The sequence below is a fragment of the Vespa velutina genome, chromosome 1, assembly GCF_912470025.1.
Source record: "Vespa velutina chromosome 1, iVesVel2.1, whole genome shotgun sequence".
In the NCBI taxonomy this organism is placed as follows: domain Eukaryota; kingdom Metazoa; phylum Arthropoda; class Insecta; order Hymenoptera; family Vespidae; genus Vespa; species Vespa velutina.
The window spans coordinates 3,919,508-3,947,007 of NC_062188.1; the positions used below are offsets into that span (position 1 = coordinate 3,919,508).

Sequence of the window (27,500 nt, forward strand, 5' to 3'; positions counted from 1 at the left end):
CGTTCTTTTATTATTATTTGTCTTCATATTCTGTTCTTTTCTTTTCCTTTCTTTTCTTTTCTTTTCTTTTCTTTCCTTTTTACAACCACAAAATTGCACAAATTCGATCGTTTATTTTGTTTACAATCGCAAAAGCGTTTTTATTCGATTCATCGTCGACTATTGACATTTTCATTTCTAGTGGTTTCCCTTTTTTTTTTTTTCCTCCTTTTGCAGCTTCTTACCTCGCGAAACGTTAATAAGTAAGCGCGATACTTTTCGTTATTTTTTATTCTTTTTTTCTCTTCAATTTGGTTTTCTTTTTTTTTTTTTTTTTTTAATTACTTGCAGTATCCACGTGAGCGTATACCGCGCTAAACGATATTTTTTCTCGTACGCGTACGATATCAAGCAACGGATTATTATCACGGCCGGCGACGAGTGAAATTTGACTCGTGAAAAAAAAAATTAAAAAAAAAAAAAAGAGAAATAATAAATAAACGTAAAAGGAGAGCTTCTCCATTTGTCCATATGATATTTTAACGTTATATACCATTAAAACCCGGACGAATAGATTATTTATTTTCAACGAACGAACGAACGAACGAACGAACGAATTATGAAGGAGAGAGAAGAAAAAAACAAGAACCAGAATAAAAAAGAAAAATAGACGAAGGACGACGTATCAACGAGAGGAAAATAAAAGAATATATATATATATATATATATATATATATATATTTATTTATATATATACAAATATTTTTTTATTAAAGAAAAAAATTAAAAAGAAAGAAAAAGAAAAGAAAAGAAAAGGAAAAAAAAGACAAAGGAAACGAAAAATGATATATAAAAAAATTTTTGTAAAGAAATCATTCAACACCGAGAAACGTCGAAAAATAGAGGGGTGGGGGGAAAAAAACGAACTAAGCACCAATCCGGAAAGACACACCTATGGGCACTTAACTTGGGCTCGGCATATCATCCTAATTCGTATTTACGAGCTAACACCGACATTCTAGATAACTTTAAGTCGACAATTTCGATCCCGAGAGATCGCTTTTCTCTCTCTCTCTCTCTCTCTCTCTCTCTCTCTTTCTCTCTCTCTTTCTCTCTCTCTCTTTCTCTCTTTCTCTCTTTCTCTCTTTCTCTCTCTCTCTCTTTCTCTCTCTCCCTCTCTCTCTCTCTCTCTCTCTCTCTCGTGTATATATATATATATATATATATCGAGAGTTAATACATCTTTCGAGATAATCGATGTTGTTTAACAGAAGAAAATCCTAGGACGTTTAAAAGATTATAATTTAATAAAAACGAATTGATAATGAACGCTCGGGATCGAATTCGACTATATAATAAAATATATCTTGATGATATTATTTTTTTTTTTGTTTGTTTTTGTTAACGTCGTGCAACGATTAGACTCACCTCGTCCGTATCAGAGCCAACGAGTAGAAGGTCGAAGGGTATTGCGGCCACTAAGTCGATGATGAACCAACCCTTCAAGTAATGGACGGCTATCTTTCCAGGATGTGACACCACTTCATCGTTACTGTTGACGAAAGTCGTGCGAAAATTTATGATGATGTCCACGATGAATGTGACGTCGACTGAAAACCATCGAGAACACTCGCTTATCGAATTTAATTATATCTAATTTCTAACTATGTATATATATATATATATATATATATATATATATATATTAATATTTATATGGATTTCTCTCTCTTTCTCTATCTTTCTAAAAGAAAAAGAAAAAAAAGAAAAATAAATAAATAAATAAGTAAGTAAATTTCACTCGTAGTAACCTAAGTTCATCGACCGATCGATATCAGTTCGATGTTCTATATCGAACGAATATTACGAGAAACTAGGGCGATAGAAAATGTTGAAAAATAAATAAAAAAGAGGAAATAAAGATAGATATAGGGATAGATAGATAGATAGATAGATAGAGAGAGAGAGAAAGAGAGAGGAAATAATTTTCACTTAGGCATTGGCTCATAGATTATTTAGTGAGTTTTGTCGCACCTGCTTCGTTCAATTTCCGCTTATACGCGCATCTCTCTCTCTCTCTCTCTCTCTCTCTCTCTACCTTCTTTTTCCTCTCTGTCATAAATTTTAATAACTTGGCTATAGAGCCGTGGTTTTATCTGCTGGCTAAACCAGACCGGATTCATGTTATATTCTTCTTTCGATCGCCTTTAATTCTTTTTACATTTTAATCCTTCTAATTTCCGCGACGATCAGTGTAAAAGAGAGAAAAAAAAAAAGAAAAAAAGAAAAAAAAAAGAAAGAAAAAATGAAAGAATAAGAAGAAGAAGAAAAAGAAAACGGAATAAAAGAATAAGAAAAGAAAGAGAGTATAAGAAAAAAAATTTAATGTTATATTCATATAAACGATATTCATTTTGTCTTATTGATTTACCTATAAAGTCTATGATGACGATCGGATCGTCACCGTACTTTTTGTTCTTCTTGCTGTTATAATCCGGCTCGGACAGCACGAAGGCGGCGACATATGGTGTGAATATGGCTGTGTACATTACGAGAAGTAGTATCACCCAATCCCAGACCGCTTTGAAGGGCGAGTAATGTAATATGGTCCACTTGTGGATTCGAGGCGATTGTAGTTTGTACTCGGGAAGGACGTCCGCGCCGAGGGACAACACCTGAAATAATGATTAATTGTCAGAGAAGTAAAAAAGAAAGAAAAAAAAAAAAAAAAGAAAACACACAAAAGAAACAAAGACACAATTAATTCGCAAATCAAATTGGTTTTTCTTTATTCTTGTATGTTCTTTTTTTTTTTTTTTTATTTATTTATTTATTTATTTATTTATTTATTTATTTTTCTGATTTATTTTTATTACTTTCTTCTTTATTTTTAAAGTTTTAGTTTTTTTCTTTATTTTTTTCTCCTTTTTTTCTTTTTTTTCTTTTCTTTTCTTTTTTTTTTTTTCTTTGTCGCCCCTTCGCCGTCTCACGTAATTCTTAAATCACATTTATTTATGCATACATATATTCATGCGATACACATAAAATAATGCGATTAATGATTCAAAGAATAATAAATTTTGTATTATTTATTTTTTTTTTATTTATTTTTATTGTTTTACTTTTATTTTCATTTTTATTTCCTCTTTCATATCATCCCCATTTGTCATTCTCACCTGATATTTAAATCTTACAGATTTATTATCATGATGCACCTAAAATAATAATTAATGATACCAAACGATTAATTCGTAAAGTAAATATTATTATTTTTATTATTATCATCATCATTACTATTATTACTATTATTATTATTTTCTTTTTTTGCTTTATCTTTTTTATCAATCCTTTACCACCCTACGTAATTTTTATATCTCACAAATTTATATTACATATTTACAAGATGAGCTAAAATTGATTTTCCTTGAGCGATATTAAAAGTAGCTTAAATAGAAATTACCCTCTCTCTTTACGAGTCCGTTTAATTTCTCTTTCTATTTTCAGATTTTCTAACAAGTTTCTAAACTCAGTAGTTTTACAATTTGAAGAAAAAATAAAACAAAAACAAAAAGAAAAAACAAAAAAAAAAAAAGAATTAATCTAAAAAATCTCGAGAAAGAATAATTGATTTTGAAAATCACCCTAAGGACTTTTGAACCACCCTGTAATAATAATTTTTAATTCACTTTTGCAATCGTTAGTAAACATTCCGAAAATTCATATTAATTAATTTAATAATTTAAAAACTTGTCTATTTTCTTGACTGTTGTCGCTATTAATGATGATGATAATGATGATATTGTTGTTGTTATTGTTATTGTTGTTGTTGTTAAATTCAAAAGATAATTGAATTAAAGAGAAAATAGTATCCTCTTAGATACTCTATATCCGATATGTATCTATATAAAGCTATATAAAGTATTAATCGCTGACCTGTCTAGCACAAAAGCGTTTTGAGTTGCTAATTGGACTCTCTGCCATTTAAGACGCTCGAGTAGATTCCCTCGCCGTCACCACAAAAAAAAAGGGACCATCGATCGCAAATCGATTACACCAAGAAAATTTTCCCGTTTTCTTACGTATCAAAATTAATCCCTCAATAAATTTCTATCCTTCTGTCACAATATTTTTTATCGAATACGTCGCATAATTAATCGGAACACCAATCATTATTTTTCTGTTTTCTTTTTTTTGTTTTTTTTTTTTTTTTTCGAACGATCACGTAATTACATATTACGACGAACAATTTAATAAGAAAAATTTAAACACTTGGCCATACGATATTTTTATAAATAAAACATTAACTCCCGTTAATTTTATTGAAAGTTTATATTTATATTAACTACTAGAGGGTGCTATTATACATATATATATATATATATATATACACATGTACACACGCGCATACACACACGCACACACACACACACACACATGTATATATATATATATATATATATATATATATATTATATATATATATATATAAACGTTCTAAAGACAACACACCCTTCTGATCGTAAAAAAGAGAGGGAAAACGTTAGAAACGGGTCAACAGTTTTGTTTCCCCTTTTTTTTCTTTTTTTTTTTTTTTTTTTTAATATAATTATATTAACGTATCATCGAAACAAATTTTTTAATAATTACGGCTCACACACGAATCACTATCTTGTTTTCTTTCCTTTTTTCTTTTTTCTTTCTTTTTTTCTTTTTTTTTTTTTTTAATCGAACTAAAAATAATCCCAAAATGATATTAACACGAGTATAATTCTCATCAGGTGGTGTAGAAAGAAAATAATGAAAAAGAAACGATATTAAAGATGTCCTTTACGAATTCTTTTGGGGGGGGGGTGGAGGGGGGAAAGAAAAAAAAAAAAGACTTGGACCAATGAAAACAAGAGAGAAAGAGAGAAAGAAACAAAGGGAACAAAAAAAAAATAAGGAAGCGTTATCGATTGGAAGAGAAGGTATAGCCTCGTTTTCAGAGGGAGGAAGCCCTGGAATGTTGTTTACACGATAGACCAGCACGCGTGGGGAAGGACGAAGAGTCCTGCTCGAGCGCTGGCTTTACACTGATGCAATGCAGGCCGCGAAAGGGGAGGTGTGTTCGATTGGTGCGAAAGGGAGGAATAGGAGGAGAAGGAGGAGGAGGAGAAGAAGGAGGAGGAAGAGGAGGGGAAGAAGAAGAAGGAGAAAGAGGAAGAAGAGAAGGAGGAGAAATAGAAGAAGACGAAGAAGAAGAAGAAGAAGAGGAAGAGGAAGAGAAAGAAGAAGAGTGGTGAGAACTTTGTGCTCTCATGCGTTCGAACGTAAACGTGTACGTGCATATATATATATATATATATATATATATATATATATATATATATATATATATACATATGTGTTCACTTTCATGTATGCGTACGTATAAATGTGTGCGTTTTTGTATAGGACAACTCTCGTCGTCCACACCCTTAGTTTATCACACATTTCGATGTGAATATCCATAGGCCGAGTAAAGTAAGGAGGGTTAGCCCTATTAGACTAATAGACCTTTGGTTGCCCCGCGACCTCGCCTAGACCAATAACAACTCTGAAGGATTTCGTGCTCGGCAAGCATCTAATCTGAACTAATAAGTCAGTCGGTAAGTGTAATAGTAGTAGTAGTAGTACTATACTACTATCCTCTTCTCTTCCTTAGCTTCCTCGATCGATTTTTTATTATCTGGCTCGATCTGTTGGAAAACATATGGTCTTGCACTTAAAGAGTGTTGAACAACACAGTGAGAAGAAAAGAAGGATAAAAAGAAGCTATTAAAGAACTTGCATATATTATATTATATATACATACATGTATGTATGTATGTATGTATGTATGTATATGTATGTCTTATACCAACATTATCATCAACAAGAGTATTATATCAACTCATAGACATCATCAACAACGACACAATACGATATAATAACAACAATAACAACAACAATAAGAATAGTTAAATTAACCGTCCAAGATGATTCGTTCGTTCGACGATTACAAGCCGACAAAATGCAAATCAAAGTTTTCATGTTTTATTCATACACCTGCTGCTACCATCAGGTGAAAAAGAAATCGTGACTCTGGGCCGAGGTCGTGACCTGGCAACCTCGTTCCAATGACCTGTACACCAAGAACATCTACAGATTCTTCGTTACTCTAACGAAGGGGGATGTGCGACGGCCGAATTAACGAAGTTATTTAATACTACTCTACCATATGTACATATATATATATATATATATATATATGCCGATAAAAAAAACCTAATGTTGATTTATGCAGGTGACGGTAACGTGTGTATACAATATTTCCACGCTCAAGTGATAAGTGGAAAGGGCTTTAACGAGCTCAAGAAGGACTCTTGAAGTGTTTTCAATTTTTTCTTCTTCTTCTTCTTCTTCTTCTTCTTCTTTTTCTCTGTTTTTCTTTGCTTCAGTTTTTTTTTTCTTTCATCCTCTTCTTGCTCATCTTATTTTACCCTTTACCTTTCTTCCTTTCTCTCGTTTCTTTTCTCTTTCTTTTTTTTTTTTTTATCCTACAACTCTCATCTATCGATTAACCTTTTGAGTTATGAATTATTGGTTCCTTCTTTTTCTTTTATTTTTTACAAGTTGCAATAATACCCTTGATCCTTGGTCCTAATCATTATTATAGAATTCTAATATATCAATATTTTCATTGTTTTCTTTTTTTTCTTCTTCTTCTTCTTCTTCATATTTGTAAATTGTTCACATTTTAGTTCAAATTTTCTGACCCCATTTATCAGCAGACTTTTTCTTTCCTTTCCTCCACCATTCCCCCCTCTTCCCCATCCAACCAAAGTTTTTTTTATGTTTGTGTAAAACATTCTATTTTGTACGCTTTCAATGCCCCCCTTTTTCACATTTATCTCCTTTCTATCTCTAATTTTTTTCTCTCTCTCTTTCGTTTGTTTTTTTTTTTTTTTTTTTTTTTTTTAGCGATCCCCACTTTTGATCGAATTTATCGACGATCGTAATATGTTCTTTTTCATCAGAGTTCTTTCTGGATTAAATTTTTATTTTCATATATGTTCCGTCTATGTTCGAAGATAAAACTGAGAAGATTATTTTCTATATCAATGTAATTTGTTTTTTCTTTTTGCTTAAAAAAACAAAAAAAAAATAGAAAAAAATATTTTTTTCTCTTTTCTCTTTTAACCTTTGCATCGAGAAAATAACGAAGCGTAAAAAATGAAGCAGAGATATGAAAAAGGAACGATCAAAAATTGCAAAACAATTTGGAAACGTTACTATTGTGTTGATTCACGATTGTGTCGATTCATCCTACGATCTATAATAGTTGAACTTTCATATGAAAGTTCTTTATTATTCTTTTTATTTTTTTTTCCTTCTCTTTTTTTCTTTTTTCTTTTTTCTTTTTTGTTTTCTTTTTTTTTTTTTTTTTTTTTGGCCTCGTACAAGGAATAATAGGTACGAACGCGAGGCGAGACTCACAGTCGCATTTGGCAAGATTAATGTTGGTTGCGATCGTGGAAACGTTTTGACTCGGCCAAAAAATTGAAGGCATCAAGAGCAATCCGAGAATCGTTTGATCCGGAAACGTGCCAAACATTGATCGGCACCGATTCGTAAGATGGATCTGTTCCATAAAAACATTTATTTTCTATCCCGATTTAAATTCAAAAGCACGAGGCGTTAACCCACTTTGCCAATCTATAATAGCCTATTTTATTTGTTTTGTCAAAATGTCATTTATTCCTTTTTAACATTTGTTTCTTAACCCTTTAATCACTTTGTTTTATACTTTTGTTGTTATTATTATCATTTCTTTCTTTCTTTCTTTCTTTCTTTCTTTCTCTTTTTTCTTTTTTTTTTCTTTTTCTTTTTTAATTCATTTAATCAGAAAAAAATAAACAACAACGTATGTATATATATATATATATATATATATATATATACATTGAACGCTTTAATTTACCGATCTTAATTTATTTCTAATTTATCTCTTTTGTTTTATTTGTTTCGTCAAATTATCATTCATATTTTAAATACCACTTGTTAACCTTTTTAAACATATTTTGATTTATATTTTTATCATTATTTCCTTTTTCTCTTCTTTTTTTTTTTTGTATTCTTTTAATTTTTTAATTTATTCAATTCAAAAATGAATAAAAACGTATTATTCAACGTGCATTTAACAATTTCAATTTAACAATCCAAAAGGTCTGATTTGTTTCGTCAAAATGTCGTTCACTTCTTTCCAACATTTCTTTATTCACTTTAATTTACATATTTTTTTTTGTTATTATTTTACAAAAAAAAAAAAAAATTTATTTAAACGAAAAACGAACAATAACTATTATTTAAACATCGAACGATTTTCCATTCATATGATAATATTTTAACATTGTTCAATATTTCTTTAACATTTTCAATTATTTTCATATATCAATTAATTTTAATCAATTTATTTTAATTGATTTAATTTCAAAAAATAAATAATAATTAGTGTCGAACGCATTAATTAAAAAATTTGCATTTAATCCTAATAAATTAAAACTCCGAGATCTTTTGAGGATAATTTCATATATCTCAACTTTTCTCTCTCTTTCTCTCTCTAGATAATGATATACAAAAATATTGGGAAAAAAACGAGAATGAAAGACACAAGGACAGTGATAAAAAGAAAAAAAAAAAAAAGAAAAAAGGATTCCTTTTGGAATACACTCTTTTCATCATTTATAGTATCTCGAGATTTGACTTTTGCTTTCATACGAAGAGACGAACACTCTCTCTCTCTCTCTCTCTCTCTCTCTCTGTTTCTTCCTATGTCTCTCTCTTTCTCTCACCCTGTTCATTTTCTGTATATCTTGATATCCCAGTCGACATGACATCTATAAACCACCTTTAATCACACACCTCCTCCGCATATTCCTTCAGTTTTCCTTACATTTTCTTTTTTTCTTTTCTTTTTTTGTATATATATTCCTGCAATTTAATTTTTATATCGACGCGTGATTTCAAATGTAGGTCACGTCAACGGCATCGATATTCGTTCGTACATCGGTTTCAATGATGTATAATCCGTTTTAATAGCGAGAAAGCTTCCGTCGAAACTACGAGCTTCTCTCCTTTTCCTCTCTGACGTGAGTACGTATATGTATGTGCATATGTGTGTATGTGTGTGAATATGTATGTATATCTATCCATGGTGTGTATTTATGGTATATGTATATTTCTATGTGTGATACGTGTGGTATGAATATGTTTGTATATGTAATATGTGTATATGTATGTTCAGAGTATATATATATATATATAAAATGTGAATGTGTAGTGTGTGTCATGAAAACAGGAAAGAGAGAGAGAAAGAGAAAGAAGAAGGGGAGAAAGAGAGGGGAGAAATGAGTGAAAGAGAGAGAGAGAGAGACAGAGAGATAAATAGACAGCCAGAAAGCTCATCTGGTTGTCCTCGTTGCGTCATAAATATCGAACGAGTAATGATTTCGTGACTTTGAGACAATCGACGTGTCCGATTTAACACGTCGAACGGAATTCTAGCTTTATATAGATTAACCAGGATGTTATTAGAATTCATGTACCAGACTTCATCTGCTATTGGATCGAAAGCATTAGATAGTGATTGGTCTAAACGCTAATTTAAAGTGTGACATACGATTATATTACCGACTACAGTTACTATGTTTGGTATATGACATAGAAGTAAAATTTTCCTTCTTCAATGAATATTATTGTAAAAATGTTCTTTTTTTTTTATTTTCTTCAATAGAAATAATTTTGATATATAATAGATCGTGTATTATATAGTTACTTAATTAATTGTATTTATTTATTTTTATATATAATGAAAATATCTATTGATTATATATTTCATAAATATTGATTACATATGTTATATGTTAATTAAATTTAATTATATGTAATAGATATAATAAAATTTGATTATATAATAACATAAATCAATATTTTAGTTATATATATTATGTTCAACGAGTCTGATATAGGTATAGAAGATTATGTATTTAGATACCTGGTGTGTAATTTAATTTATGTATTTATTTTTATATATAACAAATTTGATTATATATATATATATATATATATATATATATATATATATATATTCAATAAAATTTAGTTATATATTTTGGTTAACCAATTAAATAAAATGTTAATCCTTCAAATAAATATGGGTTTATATACAAAACTTTAGAGCGTATTAATTAACAGCAAATAATAATAATACAATATTTTTCTATTATTTATATTTTTGAATATATTAAATAAATAAAATTATTATATATATATATATATTTTCATAAAAATTTAATAAAAACAGAAAATAAAAAAGAAAAATTAATGAACTAAAATATTAACATAGATATTTTAAAAAAGGGATTACCGTAGACAACGTCGAGCCATACTTTTGCTTCTTCCCTTTGGAGAAATAAGATCGTATCATGGTTGCCGGAATTGTCACGAAAAATGCTAAAGTCATTCTCAGTCGTGCTCGTGTTACACGAACACACGTCGATGTGAAAACACACGGGACGGAGAACCACCTGTTTTCTGTTTCGGTTTATGACCTTCGTTTGCTCGTAACATCGTTAAATTTGAATTTCTTTAAAAAGACGTTCGACATCGTCCGAAATAAACGTGAATCCTTTAGATTTTCTTACGTCAAATTTCTCGATAAAGGAATTTTTTTTTTTTTCAAATTGTTTATCGACGTACAAAAATATATCAAATTATATACCACGAGCGAATAATTTTTCTCTTTGTCTAATAATTAAATCGTTGATCTATTTTAATTTTACTTTTTTTACTTTTTTTACTTCTTTTTTTTTTTATCCTTCTTTTCTTTTTTTTTTTCTTTCCTTCTCCTTTATAAAAATTAACGCAATTACATTTGAGATTTTTAATTTCGATTGAACGTGCTTAAGAAATGATTTCAATTAATAATCGATCCGAATTTCTTCTTATATACAAAAGTATAATACGATTGAGCGTACGAATTGAATCGATTATCGATCTTACAACGTGATCTGTTATTTTAAAATATATCTATTATAAAATAACTAGCAATAGTAATAACAAGGATATAAAAATTCCGACGAGGAAGGAAAGAAAGAAAAAAACGAAAAAGAAAAGACAAAGAAAAGACAAAGAAAAAGAAAACAACAGAAAAAACATGGGAAGGAAAAGATGAAAAAAAGAATAAATAAATAAATAAAAACACGTGTCAAACTTTACACTATATTGTTTTCCTTCTTTCCTAATACCATCCCTAAACAGATAGAATTACACTCCCCTTTTGAAGATATTGTATATATATATATATATATATATATATATATACGTATATACATATATATATATACATATACAAGAATCGACAGCATTCCGCCAACAATAATATCCGCCGTAATAGAAGATCGTGTGTTAAAAAAAAAATAAATAAATAAAAAATAAAAAAAGAAACACTTGTACTTGCGCGTTCGATGTACATATATATATATATATATATATAAAAATAAAAACTCAGAAATAAAAAGACGAGGAAATGCAAATGAACGAACGAACGAACGAACGAAATAAATAAACAAAACAAACAAACAAACAAATAAACGAGCGAACGAACGAGAAATAAGAATCTTCTTCCTCTTCTTCTGTTTCTCTTTTTTCACCCTCTTCCTTTTATTTTCTTTTCTCTTCTTATTCTTTCTTTTTTTTGTTTTTCTTTTCTTTTTCTCTCCTTTTTTTTTTTTTTTTTTTTTCTTTGAAAGAAACAAAAGTTTCTTTCAAAGATACGATCGAGATACGGTAATATAGAATTGTCGCGATCGCGAAGTGGCCCAAGACGAATTCCAATGGATCTCACGAGGCGATCTAATTTCGTACAGGGAGTTTAAGCTCTCTCTCTCTCTCTCTCTCTCTCTCTCTCCCTCTCTCTTGCTCTCTCTTGCTCTCTCGCTCTCTCTCTCTCTCTTTCTCTCCCTCTCTTTCATATACACACTCATACACTCGTACGCACATACTACACACGCGTCAGATACGCACACGTACATACATACGCTGTTAACTTTCGAATGTTCCGTGACCGTACGCTCGCTAACGCGCGGCAAAACTAAACAGGATAGGAGGCCTGTTTCAGTTAACAGCCTCGAAGAGTCGCTGTACACCACCAAGCAGAGGCCGGATGATGCGTTCGAAAAACATTTGCCCCCACTATCTGGAACGAGTTAATGTAAGCACCTTCTTCTGGATATTTCCCTCTTTGATTTCCTTTCTTTCAAAAAAAGAAAACAAAAAAAAAAAGAAAGAAAGAAAGAAAGAAGAAAAAAAAGAAAAAAAAATTATTACAAACTATAGATCATATCCCTTAGTTATTTAAATAACTTATTCAATTTGATTCAGCAATTAAGTATGTAATCGGATCATCAAACTTATTAACACAATCACAGCAACAACAACAACAACAACAACAACAACAACAATAAGAATAATAATGATAATAAATAGTGAACGAAGATAATGAGAATTAGAAATCATTCATGTTAGATTAAATTGTTTTAATTGTATTTGAACGATCAAATAATATTAATACGAGAGAAATGTCGAAACTCAGAGATGTGTGTTTAAGAGATATGTCTACGAAAGAAAAAAAAAAAGAAAAGAAAAGAAAAGAAAAAAAAACAAAGGAAAGGAAAAAAGAGCATGGAAAAAAAAAATAAATCCGTCGAAACCCAACAACGTGCTTCACGATACGGCGTCAGGCTTGAGTCATCGTGTCTGCCGTATTTGTAAACCTCATCATCCCCACCCTACCCCCAATTCCCTATTCTAATACCTGTGTTCTCGCTTATTCTCTTTCTTTGCCAACATCCTTTATACCCTTCATCCTACATCCCTCTAAACCTCCTCATAATTCTACCCTTCTATCATATTTCTTTGATTTCTTTCAATCATTGTTAACATAGTTCGTTCTTATGTTCTTATATATATATATAGGAATAATTTATAATTTATATTTAATATTTAAGGAACATTATCCTTAAGATATGGAAATTAATAATTTTGTTATAAAAAAAAAAAAACAAGAAAAGAAAATTTAACGATAATATCCAATAATGGCCATAAATAATCTCTTAGTATACTGTAATAAATATAATTTATGTTAACGAATATTACATTATATCTTTAAATGCGAAGTAACTATTTTTTTTCTTTTATATATATATATATATATATATATATATATATATATATATATATATAAATTTAACAATATACTAGCTAATAAAATTACATATATAATTTATTTTTTTGCAAATATCAATCATTAGATTTGAACAAATTTTTTTTCTCTCTTTTTTGTTTGTTTTTTTTTTTTTTTTAATAAAATATTAACAAATCATTATTATCTAAATCTTGTAAACTTTTAATATACACCTGTGTTAACATTATAAATACGAAACAACATATTGAGAAATTCTGACGTATGAGCAAGAAAAAAAAAAAAAAACAAACAAAAATTAAGAAGAAAAAAAATGTGATATCTTGTAATATAAATAAAAAAAGAAAATTTTTTTCGAACTATTCCTACAATAAATAAATAGAAAAAGGATTGAACAATAGTACTTTGAAAACAGTAGCACGTTCAAATCACTTCGATGTATATAATGATAATACCTTAAATTGCTTAAAAAATTTAAAGATATATTTCCATTGAATTCTCTTACATTCTCTCTCTCTCTCTCTCTTTTTTTCTATCGTTAAACAGGGTCATCATTGGACGATGTTAATCTCGTAAAGTATCGATCGAACGCGTGTATGCGTAGAACTCTACTAGACTAAGCTATCTAAAAGGTCGTGTGAAGTAAGTAAATATGTATATATAAATATGTACATTGTCGACATTTTATGACTGACACTGGTAATCCATTTTTACTGAGACATGTTAGTCTACGAACACGAACGTGTTTGTATATAAATACATATGACGATGTAGATGTTTCGTCAGGACACATATATGTATATATACGTATATATCTAAATAGATATTTGCAAGAGGAATGAATTATTATTTTTTGCCTTTTTCGATTAAATTCTATTTTAGATTTTCCTTTAAAAAAAAAAAAAAAAAAAAAAAGAAATCTCATCGTACGACTTAATACAACGAACCCTATGTACATATGTACGTGATATACGACGAGCCTATAATTATAAATGTAGCCTAATTGTAAGCCATTTATTTTTCTTTTACAAGACACGTATTCGTACATTTGAGTTATGTCATATTTTAAAAAATATTCTTTAATCCTTTTTATATTCTTTTTTATTTATTTAATTTTTTTTTTTTTTTCTTTTTTTTTTTTAATAGCAACGAGCACAAAAAAAGAAGATATATTTACGTATATGAATATCACGAGAGAAACAATATTTTGGTTTATGTGATTTAAAAAAATTTTAAGAACAGCGTGCTTCAGATGAAATATATCCTTTTTAATATAATTTGCCCTTGTAGAAAAATAATTTTTAAAATAATTCATAATCGAGTGTCGAAATATTTTCAAATCGGAATAAATATTATGACTTGGATCGAATTGTCGGTTCGTATGTAAAGTAAAAAAGAAAAAAAAAAAAAAATAAATAAAAAAGAAGAAGAAAGAAAATAAGAAAAAAAAAAGAAACAAAATAAAGAACACAACGTTTGAACGTTGAGACGGAGATAAAATTTTTTCATCGAATAAAAATAAATATTTTCGATTAATGTAGATCGGAAAATGTTAACTATTAAATCGAATCATAATGATTATACAAATCGTATACCAATGAACAAATATGTAAAAGGTTGTTTATTTGAACGACAAAACTAGAAGCGAAAGGATGTTGATTTTTGAATGAGTCCGCTCGTAAAAGAAATCTTTAACAAGCTTAGCTCGACGTAACATGGTCTAAGAAGAAACTCGTGGATAACTCCCTAACATTTCCCCCGAAGGTAGTTACATATACCGAGTGCCATAAAATATAATTAGTCGAAGAAGCACGTGTTACGTTTCGCCAGAGTACTTTTTCTTATGCTTTCAGCCGGCCATTACTGGAAATAGCATTTTTCCCTGACTGCTTTTTCGGCAAAGCCTTCTCTCGCCGCGGAATATCGTAACCCAAATTTTGAACGAACGAAATGTCTAAAAAAAATTTACATTCAAAAAAAATTTACGTACTAATTACGACTTTCAATGCGACAATTCGTAGAAACTATTATAAACAATCGAGTAATGACTTTTAAGTATCCCTTTTTTTATCCTCACTTTTATTTCTATTTACAAAATTATTCATCATTTTTTTTTTTTTTTTTATATAAGTTATTATGTAAATTAAGATATATTTGATTTTTTGAAAAAGAACAAAAGAGAACAAAAAAAGAAAGAAAGAAAAATGATGACATTATCTTTGATAGTTCAAAGTTTAAATTGAAACTCTCAGAAAATATGAAATCAAAAAAATTCGTTGACTTAATCGTAGTTGTGGGGATGTAAGACACCACTCAAAATCAATTTTGAGAGCTCAATTAAAAACAATTTGTCTATTGCATGATTCATGATTTTTTTTCTTTTTATAATAACAGAATCGAAAATTTCTAACCTACTGATTATTATTTCTCAGGGTTCAAAGAATATACAGTATTTTTTGTTCTTTTTTTTTTTTTTTTCTTTTTTTTCGTTAGAATCTTCAATTTCAAAAACTGTTTTTACCAATTCGACAAATAAATATGGTCTTTTTTCTAAATTATTAATAAAACGCGTAATGTGTTCTTACGATAGTCGAATGTGTACTAGGTAAGTATTATAATTATTGTAAGTGGAGCATCGATCGAAACAACTATGGCTCTATTTATTACATCCATTAATTAGTGCGGCTCTAATTATGCATTTCATTAAATATTCTTTAGTAATATAATCATACAACAGGACGATGCATTTTAAATGCAGGATGAACAGAGATAATTTAATATGAAATTAGATAATATTAAAAGTCAATTTATTATATTAATTATTATTTTTCCTTTTTTTTTTTTCACTGATTGTTACAAGCCAGGATTGTAGTTATACAATCTAATTAAAGAAAAAAAAAGAAAAGAAAAAAAAAAAATAAAATAAAATAAAATAAAATAAAATAAAATGAAATCATATAATTAGTCTAAAAAATCGATTAAGGAAGATCATTTATTTATAAAAATCATTTAAGAAATTTTCAATTCGTTTAAAGAAATATTTAACCCACCCCGTGTACGTACACACCTAATAAATGTTATTTATTAAATAAATGTCATTTATTAAATAAACAACAAGAAAATATATAAGTGTTCATATTTAAATGTTCCACACATTATTTATCTATATATACCGTTGCAATATTTATCTATATATCTCATGCATTTATGTGCAGTATACACGCAGGCATGCACTTTTGCATGTAAGTATCCGCTATTATATACGTTATATTAATTTACATTCTACCAAACACGTTTCGCAAATCTCCGGAGAGTTAAAAACACGCAGGATTAAATTAATCTTTTTTTTTTTTGTTCTCGAATAAGAAGTGTTCTAACGTGCGTGTTCTAACGGTCTGTGATAATATGTAAAATAGAGGAAAAAAAAATATCTTTTTCTTTTTTATAAATTAACAATGCTCAGTTTTTACTTTCAAGGTCATTATACGACAATTATTAATCATATCATTTGCAAATAAAAATTAACAATTAAAATAATGTGTATGATATACATACATATATATATATATATATATATAAACAAATAAAAAAAATTTTAATGCGTTGTCATATTTCATAAATTCCTACGAATTAATTTGTTTAATGAAAATAATATTATTATCTTTTCAATATTATTGAAAAGCATCATCCATCCGAATTGAGAGTTTTCCTCATCCAGTAAAAATATCGATTCGAGTAATACTCCGCTATACTCATTGTTTATACTTATCGCACTGGCTCGACTGGTCGTTGTATAGATGGAGCTGTGTTGAAAAAAAAATATAAAAGAAAAAATAAAAAAAAAAAAAGAAAATGAAAGAGAACAAAGTAGGAAATAATAAAATGAAATAAAAATGACAATAAAAATATATATACATATATATATATATATATATATATATATATATATATATATATATATATATACAAAAAAAGAAAGAAAGAAAGAAAGAAAAAAAAAATAAAGCAAATAAATAAAAAGAAGGAACACAGGAAGAGAGTGTAAAAGGTAAAGATAATGATAAAGGGTCAAAGGTCAATGCTTGCGACAAGGATAGTAGCCCGGCAGAATGCATCTTTCATGCATATAGATATAGATAGACTGAAAATAGTAGGCACACTAAGAAGAAAGACAAGGAGAAAGAAAGAGAAAGAGAGAAAGAAAGAGAAAGAGAAACGTATCGTACTCTGGTCGATGGAAAATACGTGTTTAGTTTCTTGTAGTCAAGTTAGTATGTATATGCGAACGAAAACCAAGTGAACATCGATGATGATGTTTTCTTTAAAAACAATACTACCTTCCCCCGCTGCCTACTTTCAATTATTACTCAACTCAATCAATCAATCCGAAAAAAATCGACGAATTCTATACTCGAGAATTGAGAAGTAATATATATTCGTTTCCTTTGAAAAAAAAAAAAAAAAAAAAAAAAAAAAAAAAAAAAAAAATCAATTAATCGAATACCCTATGTTACTCGTGTAAAGTATAATAAAATACAATCGATATTACCTTCAAATCGATTAAATCGACTTCACGCTTTACAGGTGCTAATAAATAACGAATCATATTAAATCGAATCCTATTTTATAAACAGAATATATAATACAAAGAGTTGGTTTCAGCTGAAAATTAAGAAATATGTTGTTGTATGAAAAAAAACAAAAAAAAAACAAAAACAAAAAAAAAAGAAGAAAGAAAAATGAATCGAATTGAATTCTATCGAACTGAATAAGCAGAGTATATCGATTGATTCAATGCTGATAATCAATGAGATAACAATTGATCGAATTAATTTCATAAATATAATCGTCTATTTCAAAATTTATAATCGTATAAATGATCGATCTTAATTAATAATCGATAAATACATTAATCGAGAAAGATCGATTAAAATTGATTTCATTTTATGAAACCAGAGTATAATGATCGACACGGTCGAAAGTATAGAATTACTTCTCATTCGATGAAATTCGACTAATCGAATTTCCACACTCTATAAGTAGAGTGTAATGATCTCTCTCTCTCTCTCTCTCTCTCTCTCTCTCTCTCTCTCTCTCTCTCTCGTGCTAACTAGACACACAAAGAAAGAAAGAAAGAAAAAGAGAGAGAGAGAGAGAGAGAGAGAAAGAGCAAGAGAGTTGTAGAGAATCGTAAAAGTCATTGGGTCTTTCCCCAAGTACATTTACATTTCCTCGACGAAAATAGTCTAGAATCGTGCAAACGTAAACTTTCAAGGCTAATGCCATTCATCGGTCTCCTTAATCGGCGGAGTCACGAAATCGAGCAATTCTTGAAATCTATTTTTATAAGGATCGTCTCCCTTCCTTATGGTCTCATCGTTGATATCGTTCGAGACGACGCTAATGTCGGATTATAGAGGAAGAAAAAAAAAAGAAGAAGAAAAAAAACGGAAAAAAGAAAAAGAAAAAAAGGAGAAAGAGAGAGAGAGAGGAGAAAGAGAAAAAAGAGAGGAAAAAAATGTAAAGAAAAAAAAGGGGGAGAAAAACTTTTCGAAGGATAAAAGCGATAACTATAGTTAAACGAAGCGCGATAATTATTCCCAATAGAAACGACTACGAAAGAATACCTTGGCTACTTGTCGGCACATCAATAGACAGATAAGTATATGTCTATGTTAAACTGATAATCGATCAACTTTATACTAGACTGGTATAGATGAAAGGCACAATCCAGCCTTTAATAGTAATATAACCTATAATAATAATAATAATAATAATAATAATAATAATAATAATAATAATAATAATAATAATAATAATAATGATAACAATAGTAATAATAATAATAATAATTTTTAAGTGTGATAACGCGAGAAGATAAATTGTTTTTTCCCTTTTCTTTTTCTTTTCTCTTCCTTTTCTTTTCCTTTTTTTTTTCATCCTTATTTCTTCCTTTTCTATCCACTCCGATCGTCCAACAAAAATCCCACATAAACAAAGTTTTATTTGGAATTAGAAGAACCCATTACTAGTTGTTATTCGTAGATAATAATACGGGACTAGAGTTAATTGGTAAAATCCACTATTCTACCTGTTCGTGTTGAGATAAGAAGAAAAGGTCGAGAGATATGACCTTATTGTAGAGGTAATACGTAGTAGAAAACTCCATAGACATTTTACACAGTGGATTGGTATATACAAGTCTATCTAACAATTTATCTAATGGCTTTTCTTCTTCTATAGTACCGACTTGATTCATAATTAATATATATATTATATATATATATATATATATATATATATATATATATATATATATAAATATAGGGTTTCATTCCAATGGAATTTTATTAATTATGAATCGGTCTGGTATAATGACTGACTATGAAAAAAAAAACAAAAAAAGAAAACAAAATTAAAAAATAAGAAGAAGAAGAAGAAGAAGAAAAACAAAAAAAGAAAATAATTGAAATTTTCATTCGTCTAATCCAGTAATATAATAATACCTCTTTTCTAAGTGCACCCTTAAGCGGTGGTGGCTGAGGTCCTCCGTTCTCCAGTAAAAGACTCTTGGTGCTACCACCCTTGACTCTTACGCTGCTCCATCTTTGACGCGGTACGTCGGTCATTTTGTCGGTTCTTTCGGCCTCTCTAAGAGATCCACCTTTAACGCGTAGGGCACCCAAGACCGTAGGTGCAACCGGTACCTCGAGTTGCCCCAAGAGATGCTCCGACATCGCTCGAGGGGACTTTATACAGGTCATCGTCGTTGGGGCGAGCGTGTTTGCCGATGATACCGACTTCACCAAAAGATCTTTACCTTCCTTAGTCCAAGAAGATAATTTTCTACCGAGCGACAAAGTCGTTGGAGCAGACGTTGCTTCTTGTTCGTTTAAAGGAAATATATCCCTTAGCTCGTTACGATCGTTTTCAAGTATTTCAACGACAGCCGTTGCCGATTTTAATATCGAGCAAGTAGCCGCAGCTGCTGCCGCCGCCGCCGCCGCAGTCGTTGCCGAGGCCGTAGAACCACTTTTACCAACTACTAACGACGAATGTTGTTGACGATGTTGTTGACGTTGTTGAAAGGAAGTCGAGGAAGTACTTGACATAGAACTACCAACGACTCTTCTTCGTGCACCAAATTTATTACTACCGATCCTACCTGTTGTAGTTCTGTTCCTACGAACGCTCAAACACGTTCTCGTACCCTCGATCAAAGCGTCCCTTTCTTCGGAAGACAATTCGCTTTCTTCCTGAAGATCCGATGACGTACTATCGCTAACTCTACCGACACCCCCGATTATTCCGAGATTAGTCGTCGAGTCCTTTCTTATCGAACACGTACCTATGACGTTCGATTCTTTACGAATCACGTCCGATGACGTACTACTCTCGCTAGGACGGCTTAAAAAACTTTGTATGTCTCTTTCGTAAGACGACGAACTTGTAGATATCGTTGCGGTATCAATGTTAAATAATCTCGCGTTGCCGTTAGTCGAGGCTGACTTTGACACAAGCGTTCTCTTCCGTGGCTGTTCGAATATTTCCACAGAAAAATTTCTTTCTCCTTCGCTTTCAACTCCACCTCGACCACTTCCAACGACACCTCCACGTCTTTCACCTTCTCCACTACCACCACCTCCTCCGCCTCCACCACCACCACCTCCTCCTCCTCCTCCTCCTCTTCCTCCTCCTGCTTTACCTCCACCTTCACCTTTACCACCACCACCTCCTCTTCCTCTTCGTCCTCCTCCTCCTCCTCCTCCTCCTCCTCCTCCTCCTCCTCGAGATCTATCTCGGAGCTTGGAACGATCTCGAGTCTGTTCTGAGGTGTCGCTGGAATCCGGTCCAACGTGTTGAGGACCCTCGTCTGAAATACTCGAATCCGGAATACTTGTGCTCTGTTGTTTATCCGACTTGAGCAATATATGCTTCCTTCTTATTATCACAGGAGGCGGTAGTCGATTCGTCGTTCTTTCACTCACGTCGAATTGATCTTTTACCAATCTCAGAGCTATTTGTTCCTCCCTCGACGACGATCCCGGAGGCTGGGATTTCGACAGTTTTTCCTTGAAGAGCTGAATTTTGGCGGAATTCCTTGATCACCGATTTATTTATTTATTTATTTATTTATTTACTTATTTATTTACTTATTTATTTATTTATCCTAGATACTCTTCTTTTCTCTTCGTTTCCCTTACTTTCTCGTTATAATTACGCCACTTAGGCGTAAAGATTAAAATCGACTTCAAATGTCGATTATATCACTCCGATTTATATAATAAATCTAAATCGAGCTTTGCGATGATTTTGAAAGACAATTGGGTAAATTTCTTGTCGAATAATTTCAACTGGTGTTTCTTTCTTATATATTCTTGATATATCCTTTTCTTCTTCTTTTATTTTTTATTTATTTATTTTTTCTTTTTTTTTTCTTTTTTTTTTTTTCTTTTCTTTTAATATCCTCTAACAATCAAAGACGATTATCGTTCCTTTAAGATTTTTATATTTTCCTTTTGATCTCTCTCTCTCTCTCTCTCTCTCTCTCTCTCTCTCTCTCTTTGTGTTTTCCTAATTGTGCAAATGATTACATTTATCAAACGTGTGCTTAATCCGCTTTTGTTCGCGAATTTCTCCCTTAAATTATTATTATTACTATTAATATTATTATTATTTTTAATATTATTATTAATTTTAATATTATTCTTATTATTCTTATTATTATTATTATTATTATTATTATTATTATTATTTTCTTTTTTTGTTCTGATTTTCTTTTTTTTTTCTTTCTTCTTTTTTTTTTCTTTTTTATCTTTTTCTTTTCTTTTTCTTTTAAATCGCTTTACCCTTTTTCTTCTCCCTCGCTTTGTGCTGCGAATAAATATTTCTTCACAATGGCTATCGCAAAACTTTATTACCGATAAATGATGAATATTAAACGTTAAACATTATACACTTATTTGCAATAATATAAGCAACTCTTCTTCTTTACTCGTGACTTAGTAGTTAACGTAGAATTTTAAATTTCATAAAAATCACACGGTGCCCCGTCTCTTCTTTCAACTTTTTCCCGCTCTTTTCTTTTCTCTTCCCGTTTCGTTTTCGCTTTTTAGCTTGAAACGAACCTTGAAAAAGTTCTTCGATCAATCGATTATACGTTATCAGTTAATTCATTTCTTTCGTTTCATAAAATATCGGTATAAAATGTAAAAGGGTCGTTGACTTAAACTTAATCTCCCAACGTTTCCTTTTTCTCCTTCTCTTTCTTTTTTTTTTTTCCTTTACTAATTCTTCTTCTTATTCTTCTTCTTTTATTTTTCTTTTCTTTTGTGAAATTGTTTGTTCTTCTTTCTCCGTTAACTTTCTCTTTCCTTCTTTTTTCTTTTTTTCTCTTCTTTTTCTTCTTCGTTCTCCCGTATACGCAACGAGACTCCAAGAGACCGGGGAGGTGGGGGCTCTCGTATTCGATTGATTCGTAATTTAGCAGTTAATTAGTAATAAATTTAATGGATGGAACACGACGACAGTCTCAGTTGGGAAAAAAAGTAACTTTCTGGATGTCAGTCTAAACGTCACAATTATTTTCTTGCGTTTGTTAACCTCCTCCCTTCTTAATTTATAATTATTCATATGCTTTTCGTCTCTTATCTTTTGCTTCTCTTTCTCTTTCTTTTTCTATTTATCTTTATCACTCTTTCTCTCTTTCTCTTTTTATCTCTGTCTCTCTCTCTCTCTCTCTCTCTCTCTCTCTTTATTTCCTCTTTAAAAATTTTTTTTCTCGAATATGTGCCTTCCTCTCTCTTCTCCGTCCCACATATGCTCCGTACCCACCCCTATTACTCTTCCTTCCTCTTCCTTTATCGCGCTGCTTTAACGGAAATATTGCGCAATGCGCAAGAACGGTTACGAGAGAAGCGAGTAGGATCGTGCGACCTCTCTTTTCTTCCTCTCTCTCTCCTTCTCTCTCTCCCTCTCTCTCTCTCTCTCTCTCTCTCTCTGTCACTCTCACTCTCTCGTACTCTCGCCCACTCTTTCCTCCCTCTCGCGAATCTTGACGAAATAACAAGATAGCAAAAAAAAAAGGGGGAGGCAGGCGTTCGTTACACTGATAGCGAGAGGCAGCTAGCTTGGGGATGGGGGATGAGAGGTGGGAGGTTGGTTAAGCTAGTGGATGGGTGGTTGTATGATTAAATTTGCAAGACACGAGACAATGTACGAGACGATAAGAGACAACGAAAACAGTGTAAGGTATGAAAAAAAAAGAAAAAAAAAAACGCGAGAGAGACGTAGAGTCAGACTGAAGAGAAGAAAGAGTGGGAGGAAAAATTGAGGGAGGATATTTGTCAACGGGATCGACAACGTAAGACAATAGATTATTATTGACAAATTCGAAATAAATATGAACGGATCAATCTCGGATATTCTTCTATTCGACAATTAATTTTGTTCTTCGTTCTTTCCACTTTTTCTTTTTTTTTCTTTTTTTCTTTTTTCCTTTCAATTATTTAAATTATAAAAAAAAAAGAAGGAAAGATGAAAAAATCCATAAACTCGTTACCATTGAATCTTTCGAATGTAAATGCATACAATTTATATATATATATATATATGTATATATGTTTGGCACGATCTAATACTAAAATAATAATCTTCGATCGATGCACAATTTGTTTCCCGATCGTATATCATTTTCTTGTACCCTCATATCTTAAAAGATAACGAACAAACCTCTCTCTCTCTCTCTTTCTCTCTCTCTCTCTCACTCTCTCTCTCTCTCTCTCTCTCTCTTTCTTTTTTTTTTCTATGTAAATGGTGTAGAACGAACGAGTTAGTGAATAAACATACGAGTGAGTATATTTGAAAGAGAGATAAAAAGAGAGCGAGAGAGACAGTGTATGTTTGTGATCGAGAGAGAGAGAGAGAGAGAGAGAGAGCAAGTGAATGAGAGAGAGAGAGAGAGAGAAAGAGAGAGAGAGAGTGAAAGAGAACGACAAGGAAGTGGGGTGGTGGGCAGATAAGGAGGGAGGCAGGGAGAATCGAGACGAGAGGACACGCGTACTTTCGGTCAATTACAAATCTTATTGGACGAGATTGAACGAGAAGAAACGTTCTATTTTCTTTTCTCCCTTTTCTTTCATCGAAACTACAATCGCATTCTTTCTTTCTCTCTCTCTCTCCCTCTCTCTCCCTCTCTCTCTCTCTCCTTCTCTCCTTCTCTCTCTCTCTCTCTCTTTGTCACTTTTCTTCGGTTTTTCTTTCTTTCTTTCTTTCGTTTTCCTTCCTTGCTTTTTCTTTCTTTCTTCCTTTCTTTCTTTCTTTCTTTCTTTCTTTCTTGCAAACACAAAATTTAATTCCTTCTTTAGCGTTCAATAGAACGACGTAACTTTATCGTTACTCCAAAATGTCCATATCACTCTAGCTCGCAAAGCATCCATTTCGTGAATGAGCACTCTTCTTTTTTCTTTTGATTATGATTATTTAAATTGTTTTATATGTATATATAATATATATATATATATAGAAATATATATATATATATTTCTCTTTTTTGTTAAAATAGAGAACGAACGATCGTATTTACGATCAATGATCTTGAATTTATCCAATACATACGACGTATTATATATGTATTTCGTTCGGACTCCAATATCCGATATTATAATTTTCGACGTATAAGACGAGTTGATATTTTCGAGAAATAATAAACGATGATAATTTGCACTATACTATTAAAAAACACCAATTTCCGCGAGTTCAACGATCCACTATGGTAATAATAATTGGACGGACGATGGTTCGAAGGAACACAAAGGGCCGACGACGACGAGGACAAGACCGAGGACGCTCGGCGACGAGTCCATGTACGTGTTGTGTTGTCGTTTTTACTTAACGTAAAACACTTATATTAAACCCCTTATCATTCCCCGATCCCCTTTCCGAATTATTATAACGATTATATTATGTTGTTCTTCCTTTTAATCTCGCGCAAACGTATAAAATGAATAAACACGTATAATAATAATGTTTTATCTTTCTTTCACACTTGTCCTCTTCAAAATGTATGTATATATAATCCAGATATGGCGTAATTATGCCATATAATTAGATTTTTATCCACGTTGGTTAATTATCTTCTCTTCATATTTTATTCGTGATTACGTACGTGCGTCATGAATATCGTCGTAGCTTCTTCTCACCTTGAGCGAAACAGGAAAAAAAGAGAGCTCATGAGAGAAAGAGAAATCGATGTAGCTCTGCTGACGACGACGACGACGACGACGACGACGACGACGACAAAGACGAGAAAAACGAATGAACGAACGAACGTATGTACGTACGTAACTACGTATGTAAAATCGCGGGAGAATAGTAAATAACTGGTACAAGTGGTGTATGTACGTGTAAAAGAGCGCACTATCGACACTGGCCACGCGAGTCTCGGGGTGCGTCCATCGGTCTGGATCGTTGCGGATGCTTCGCCGGGCGAGACATTACCTCTCACTCTCTCACACTCTCTCACATTGTCTCTCTCTCTCTCTCTCTCTCTCTCACTCCTCTCTCTCTCTCTCTCTCTCTCTCTTCTGTATAAGTGTGTGTATATCGCTCGCTCACGCGCTCATTCGCTCTTAGTCGAATATTTTCGATGATCCTCTCTTTCTCTCTCTCTCTCTCTCTCTCTTTGAAGTGATACACAGAGCGTAAGAGACACGACCGTACACAGGATTTAGAACACGCGATATGAAGAAGGCCGAACAATGAAGAAAGAAAAAACTTCGTGAAAAATTGAAGAAATTCGATTTTCTTTTCTCATTCCAACTTTTTTTTCCCCTTCTCACACTATTCTCTCTCACTCTGTCTCTCTCTCTCTCTCTCTCTCTCTCTCTTTCCCTTTCCCTCTCTCTCTCTCTCTCTTTAAATTGGTCGAAGCGCGCGCGAAAAGACGCGTCCTTCCGGTCGTTTCTCACTGTGCTTGCTTGCTACTACTCTTCTCTCTCTTTCTCTCTCTCTCTCTCCCTATTTCTTCCCCTCTCTCTTTCTCTCTCTCTCTCTCTCTCTCTCTATTTCTTCCCCTCTCCTTCGTCTTGGCGTTTCTCGATACGCGCGCCTCGGCGGTAGTAGCGGGACCAGAAACGCGCACCGTCCTCGACGACGCCAACAACGAGGATAAAAACGACGAGGACAACGAGGACGACGATGACAAACAAAAACAACGAAGACGACGATAAAGATTAAAACGACGACGACGACGACGACGACGACGACGATGACGACGAACAAAGACAACAACGAAGACGACGATGACGATGACGACGACAACAGGCAACGGCAACGACGATGACGGCGATGACGGCGATGACGGCGATGGCGACGACGACGACGACGACGACGACGACGACGGCGACGACGCCGACGACGACCCACCTGTACTGGTTTCTGTTCTTATTGATTCGGCGCGTACGCGCAAGTCTTCTATTCTGCGCCTGCGACGCTACGAAAGGCAACGCGTCCGAACCGACGACCGCCAATCGTCGACGACGACGGAGACGTCCCGCGGAATTTAACGCAACCCAAATGCAATCAAAATATTACATAGGTTTTTTAAATAACTATGTTTCGAAATTAAACATATCAGTTGGCATTTACGTTACCAGGAAGACGAAAACGACGACGGAAATGACGAAGATTAGGACGATGAGAATGAGGATAATGAGAATGAGGATAAGGACGACGACGACGACGACGACGACGACGACGACGACGACGACGTACAGTCTGTTTGAACGACGCCTGGCGTCGCTCTGTCGGCCAAACCACCACCCATCATAGCATCCCTCTCTGTCGTCCGACTTTCGTCGCCCCCGTATTTTCCCCGAGGCCGCGACCTACATTCCAACTATATCAACCTTCTCTCTCTCTCTCTCCTTCTTTTCGCCCCCCCCTTCGCTTGCTCTCTTTTTCTATTTCTAGTTATAATAATTTCAACTTTCTACGCATTAACTATTCTTATTTTGCAATTTATTTATCGAAGTTATCGTATCCTTACTTTTCTTTTCATTATCTCGTTAATATCCCTATTATATTTTTGAATAATAAAAGTATCTAATTCTCTCTCTCTCTCTCTCTCTCTCTCTCCCCCTCTTTCTATCATCAGTTAATTTCGTCGTTGTAAGTCTATCTTGATATTTAAAATTTTTTTATTAGTTTTATTATCGTCATTTAGTTATTTATTATATTCTTACTTTTCTTTATTGTTTCT

The 27,500-nt window shown here is 31.9% G+C and overlaps 1 protein-coding gene and 1 long non-coding RNA gene across 23 annotated transcripts in view; both read right to left on the reverse strand.

The window, feature by feature from the left end:
* The window catches only part of LOC124951557 (potassium voltage-gated channel unc-103), a 151,216-nt gene that overhangs the window by 21,588 nt on the left and 102,128 nt on the right, over positions 1 to 27,500 (reverse strand). For all 22 annotated transcript variants that reach the window (XM_047500133.1, XM_047500287.1, XM_047500192.1 and 19 more), the window contains 2 exons: positions 2,411 to 2,654; positions 1,408 to 1,589 (listed from right to left, as the gene is read on the reverse strand). In XM_047500133.1, the coding sequence (XP_047356089.1) occupies positions 1,408 to 1,589; positions 2,411 to 2,654 (426 nt within the window). The remainder of the gene's footprint in view (positions 1 to 1,407; positions 1,590 to 2,410; positions 2,655 to 27,500) is intronic.
* LOC124951648 overlaps positions 23,418 to 27,500 on the reverse strand; it is a 4,735-nt gene continuing 652 nt past the window's right edge. The window contains exons 1-2 of the long non-coding RNA XR_007101659.1: positions 24,857 to 27,500; positions 23,418 to 24,704 (exon numbers count right to left, since the gene is read on the reverse strand). The exon at positions 24,857 to 27,500 is cut by the window's right edge and continues 652 nt beyond it. This is a non-coding gene — a long non-coding RNA (uncharacterized LOC124951648). The remainder of the gene's footprint in view (positions 24,705 to 24,856) is intronic.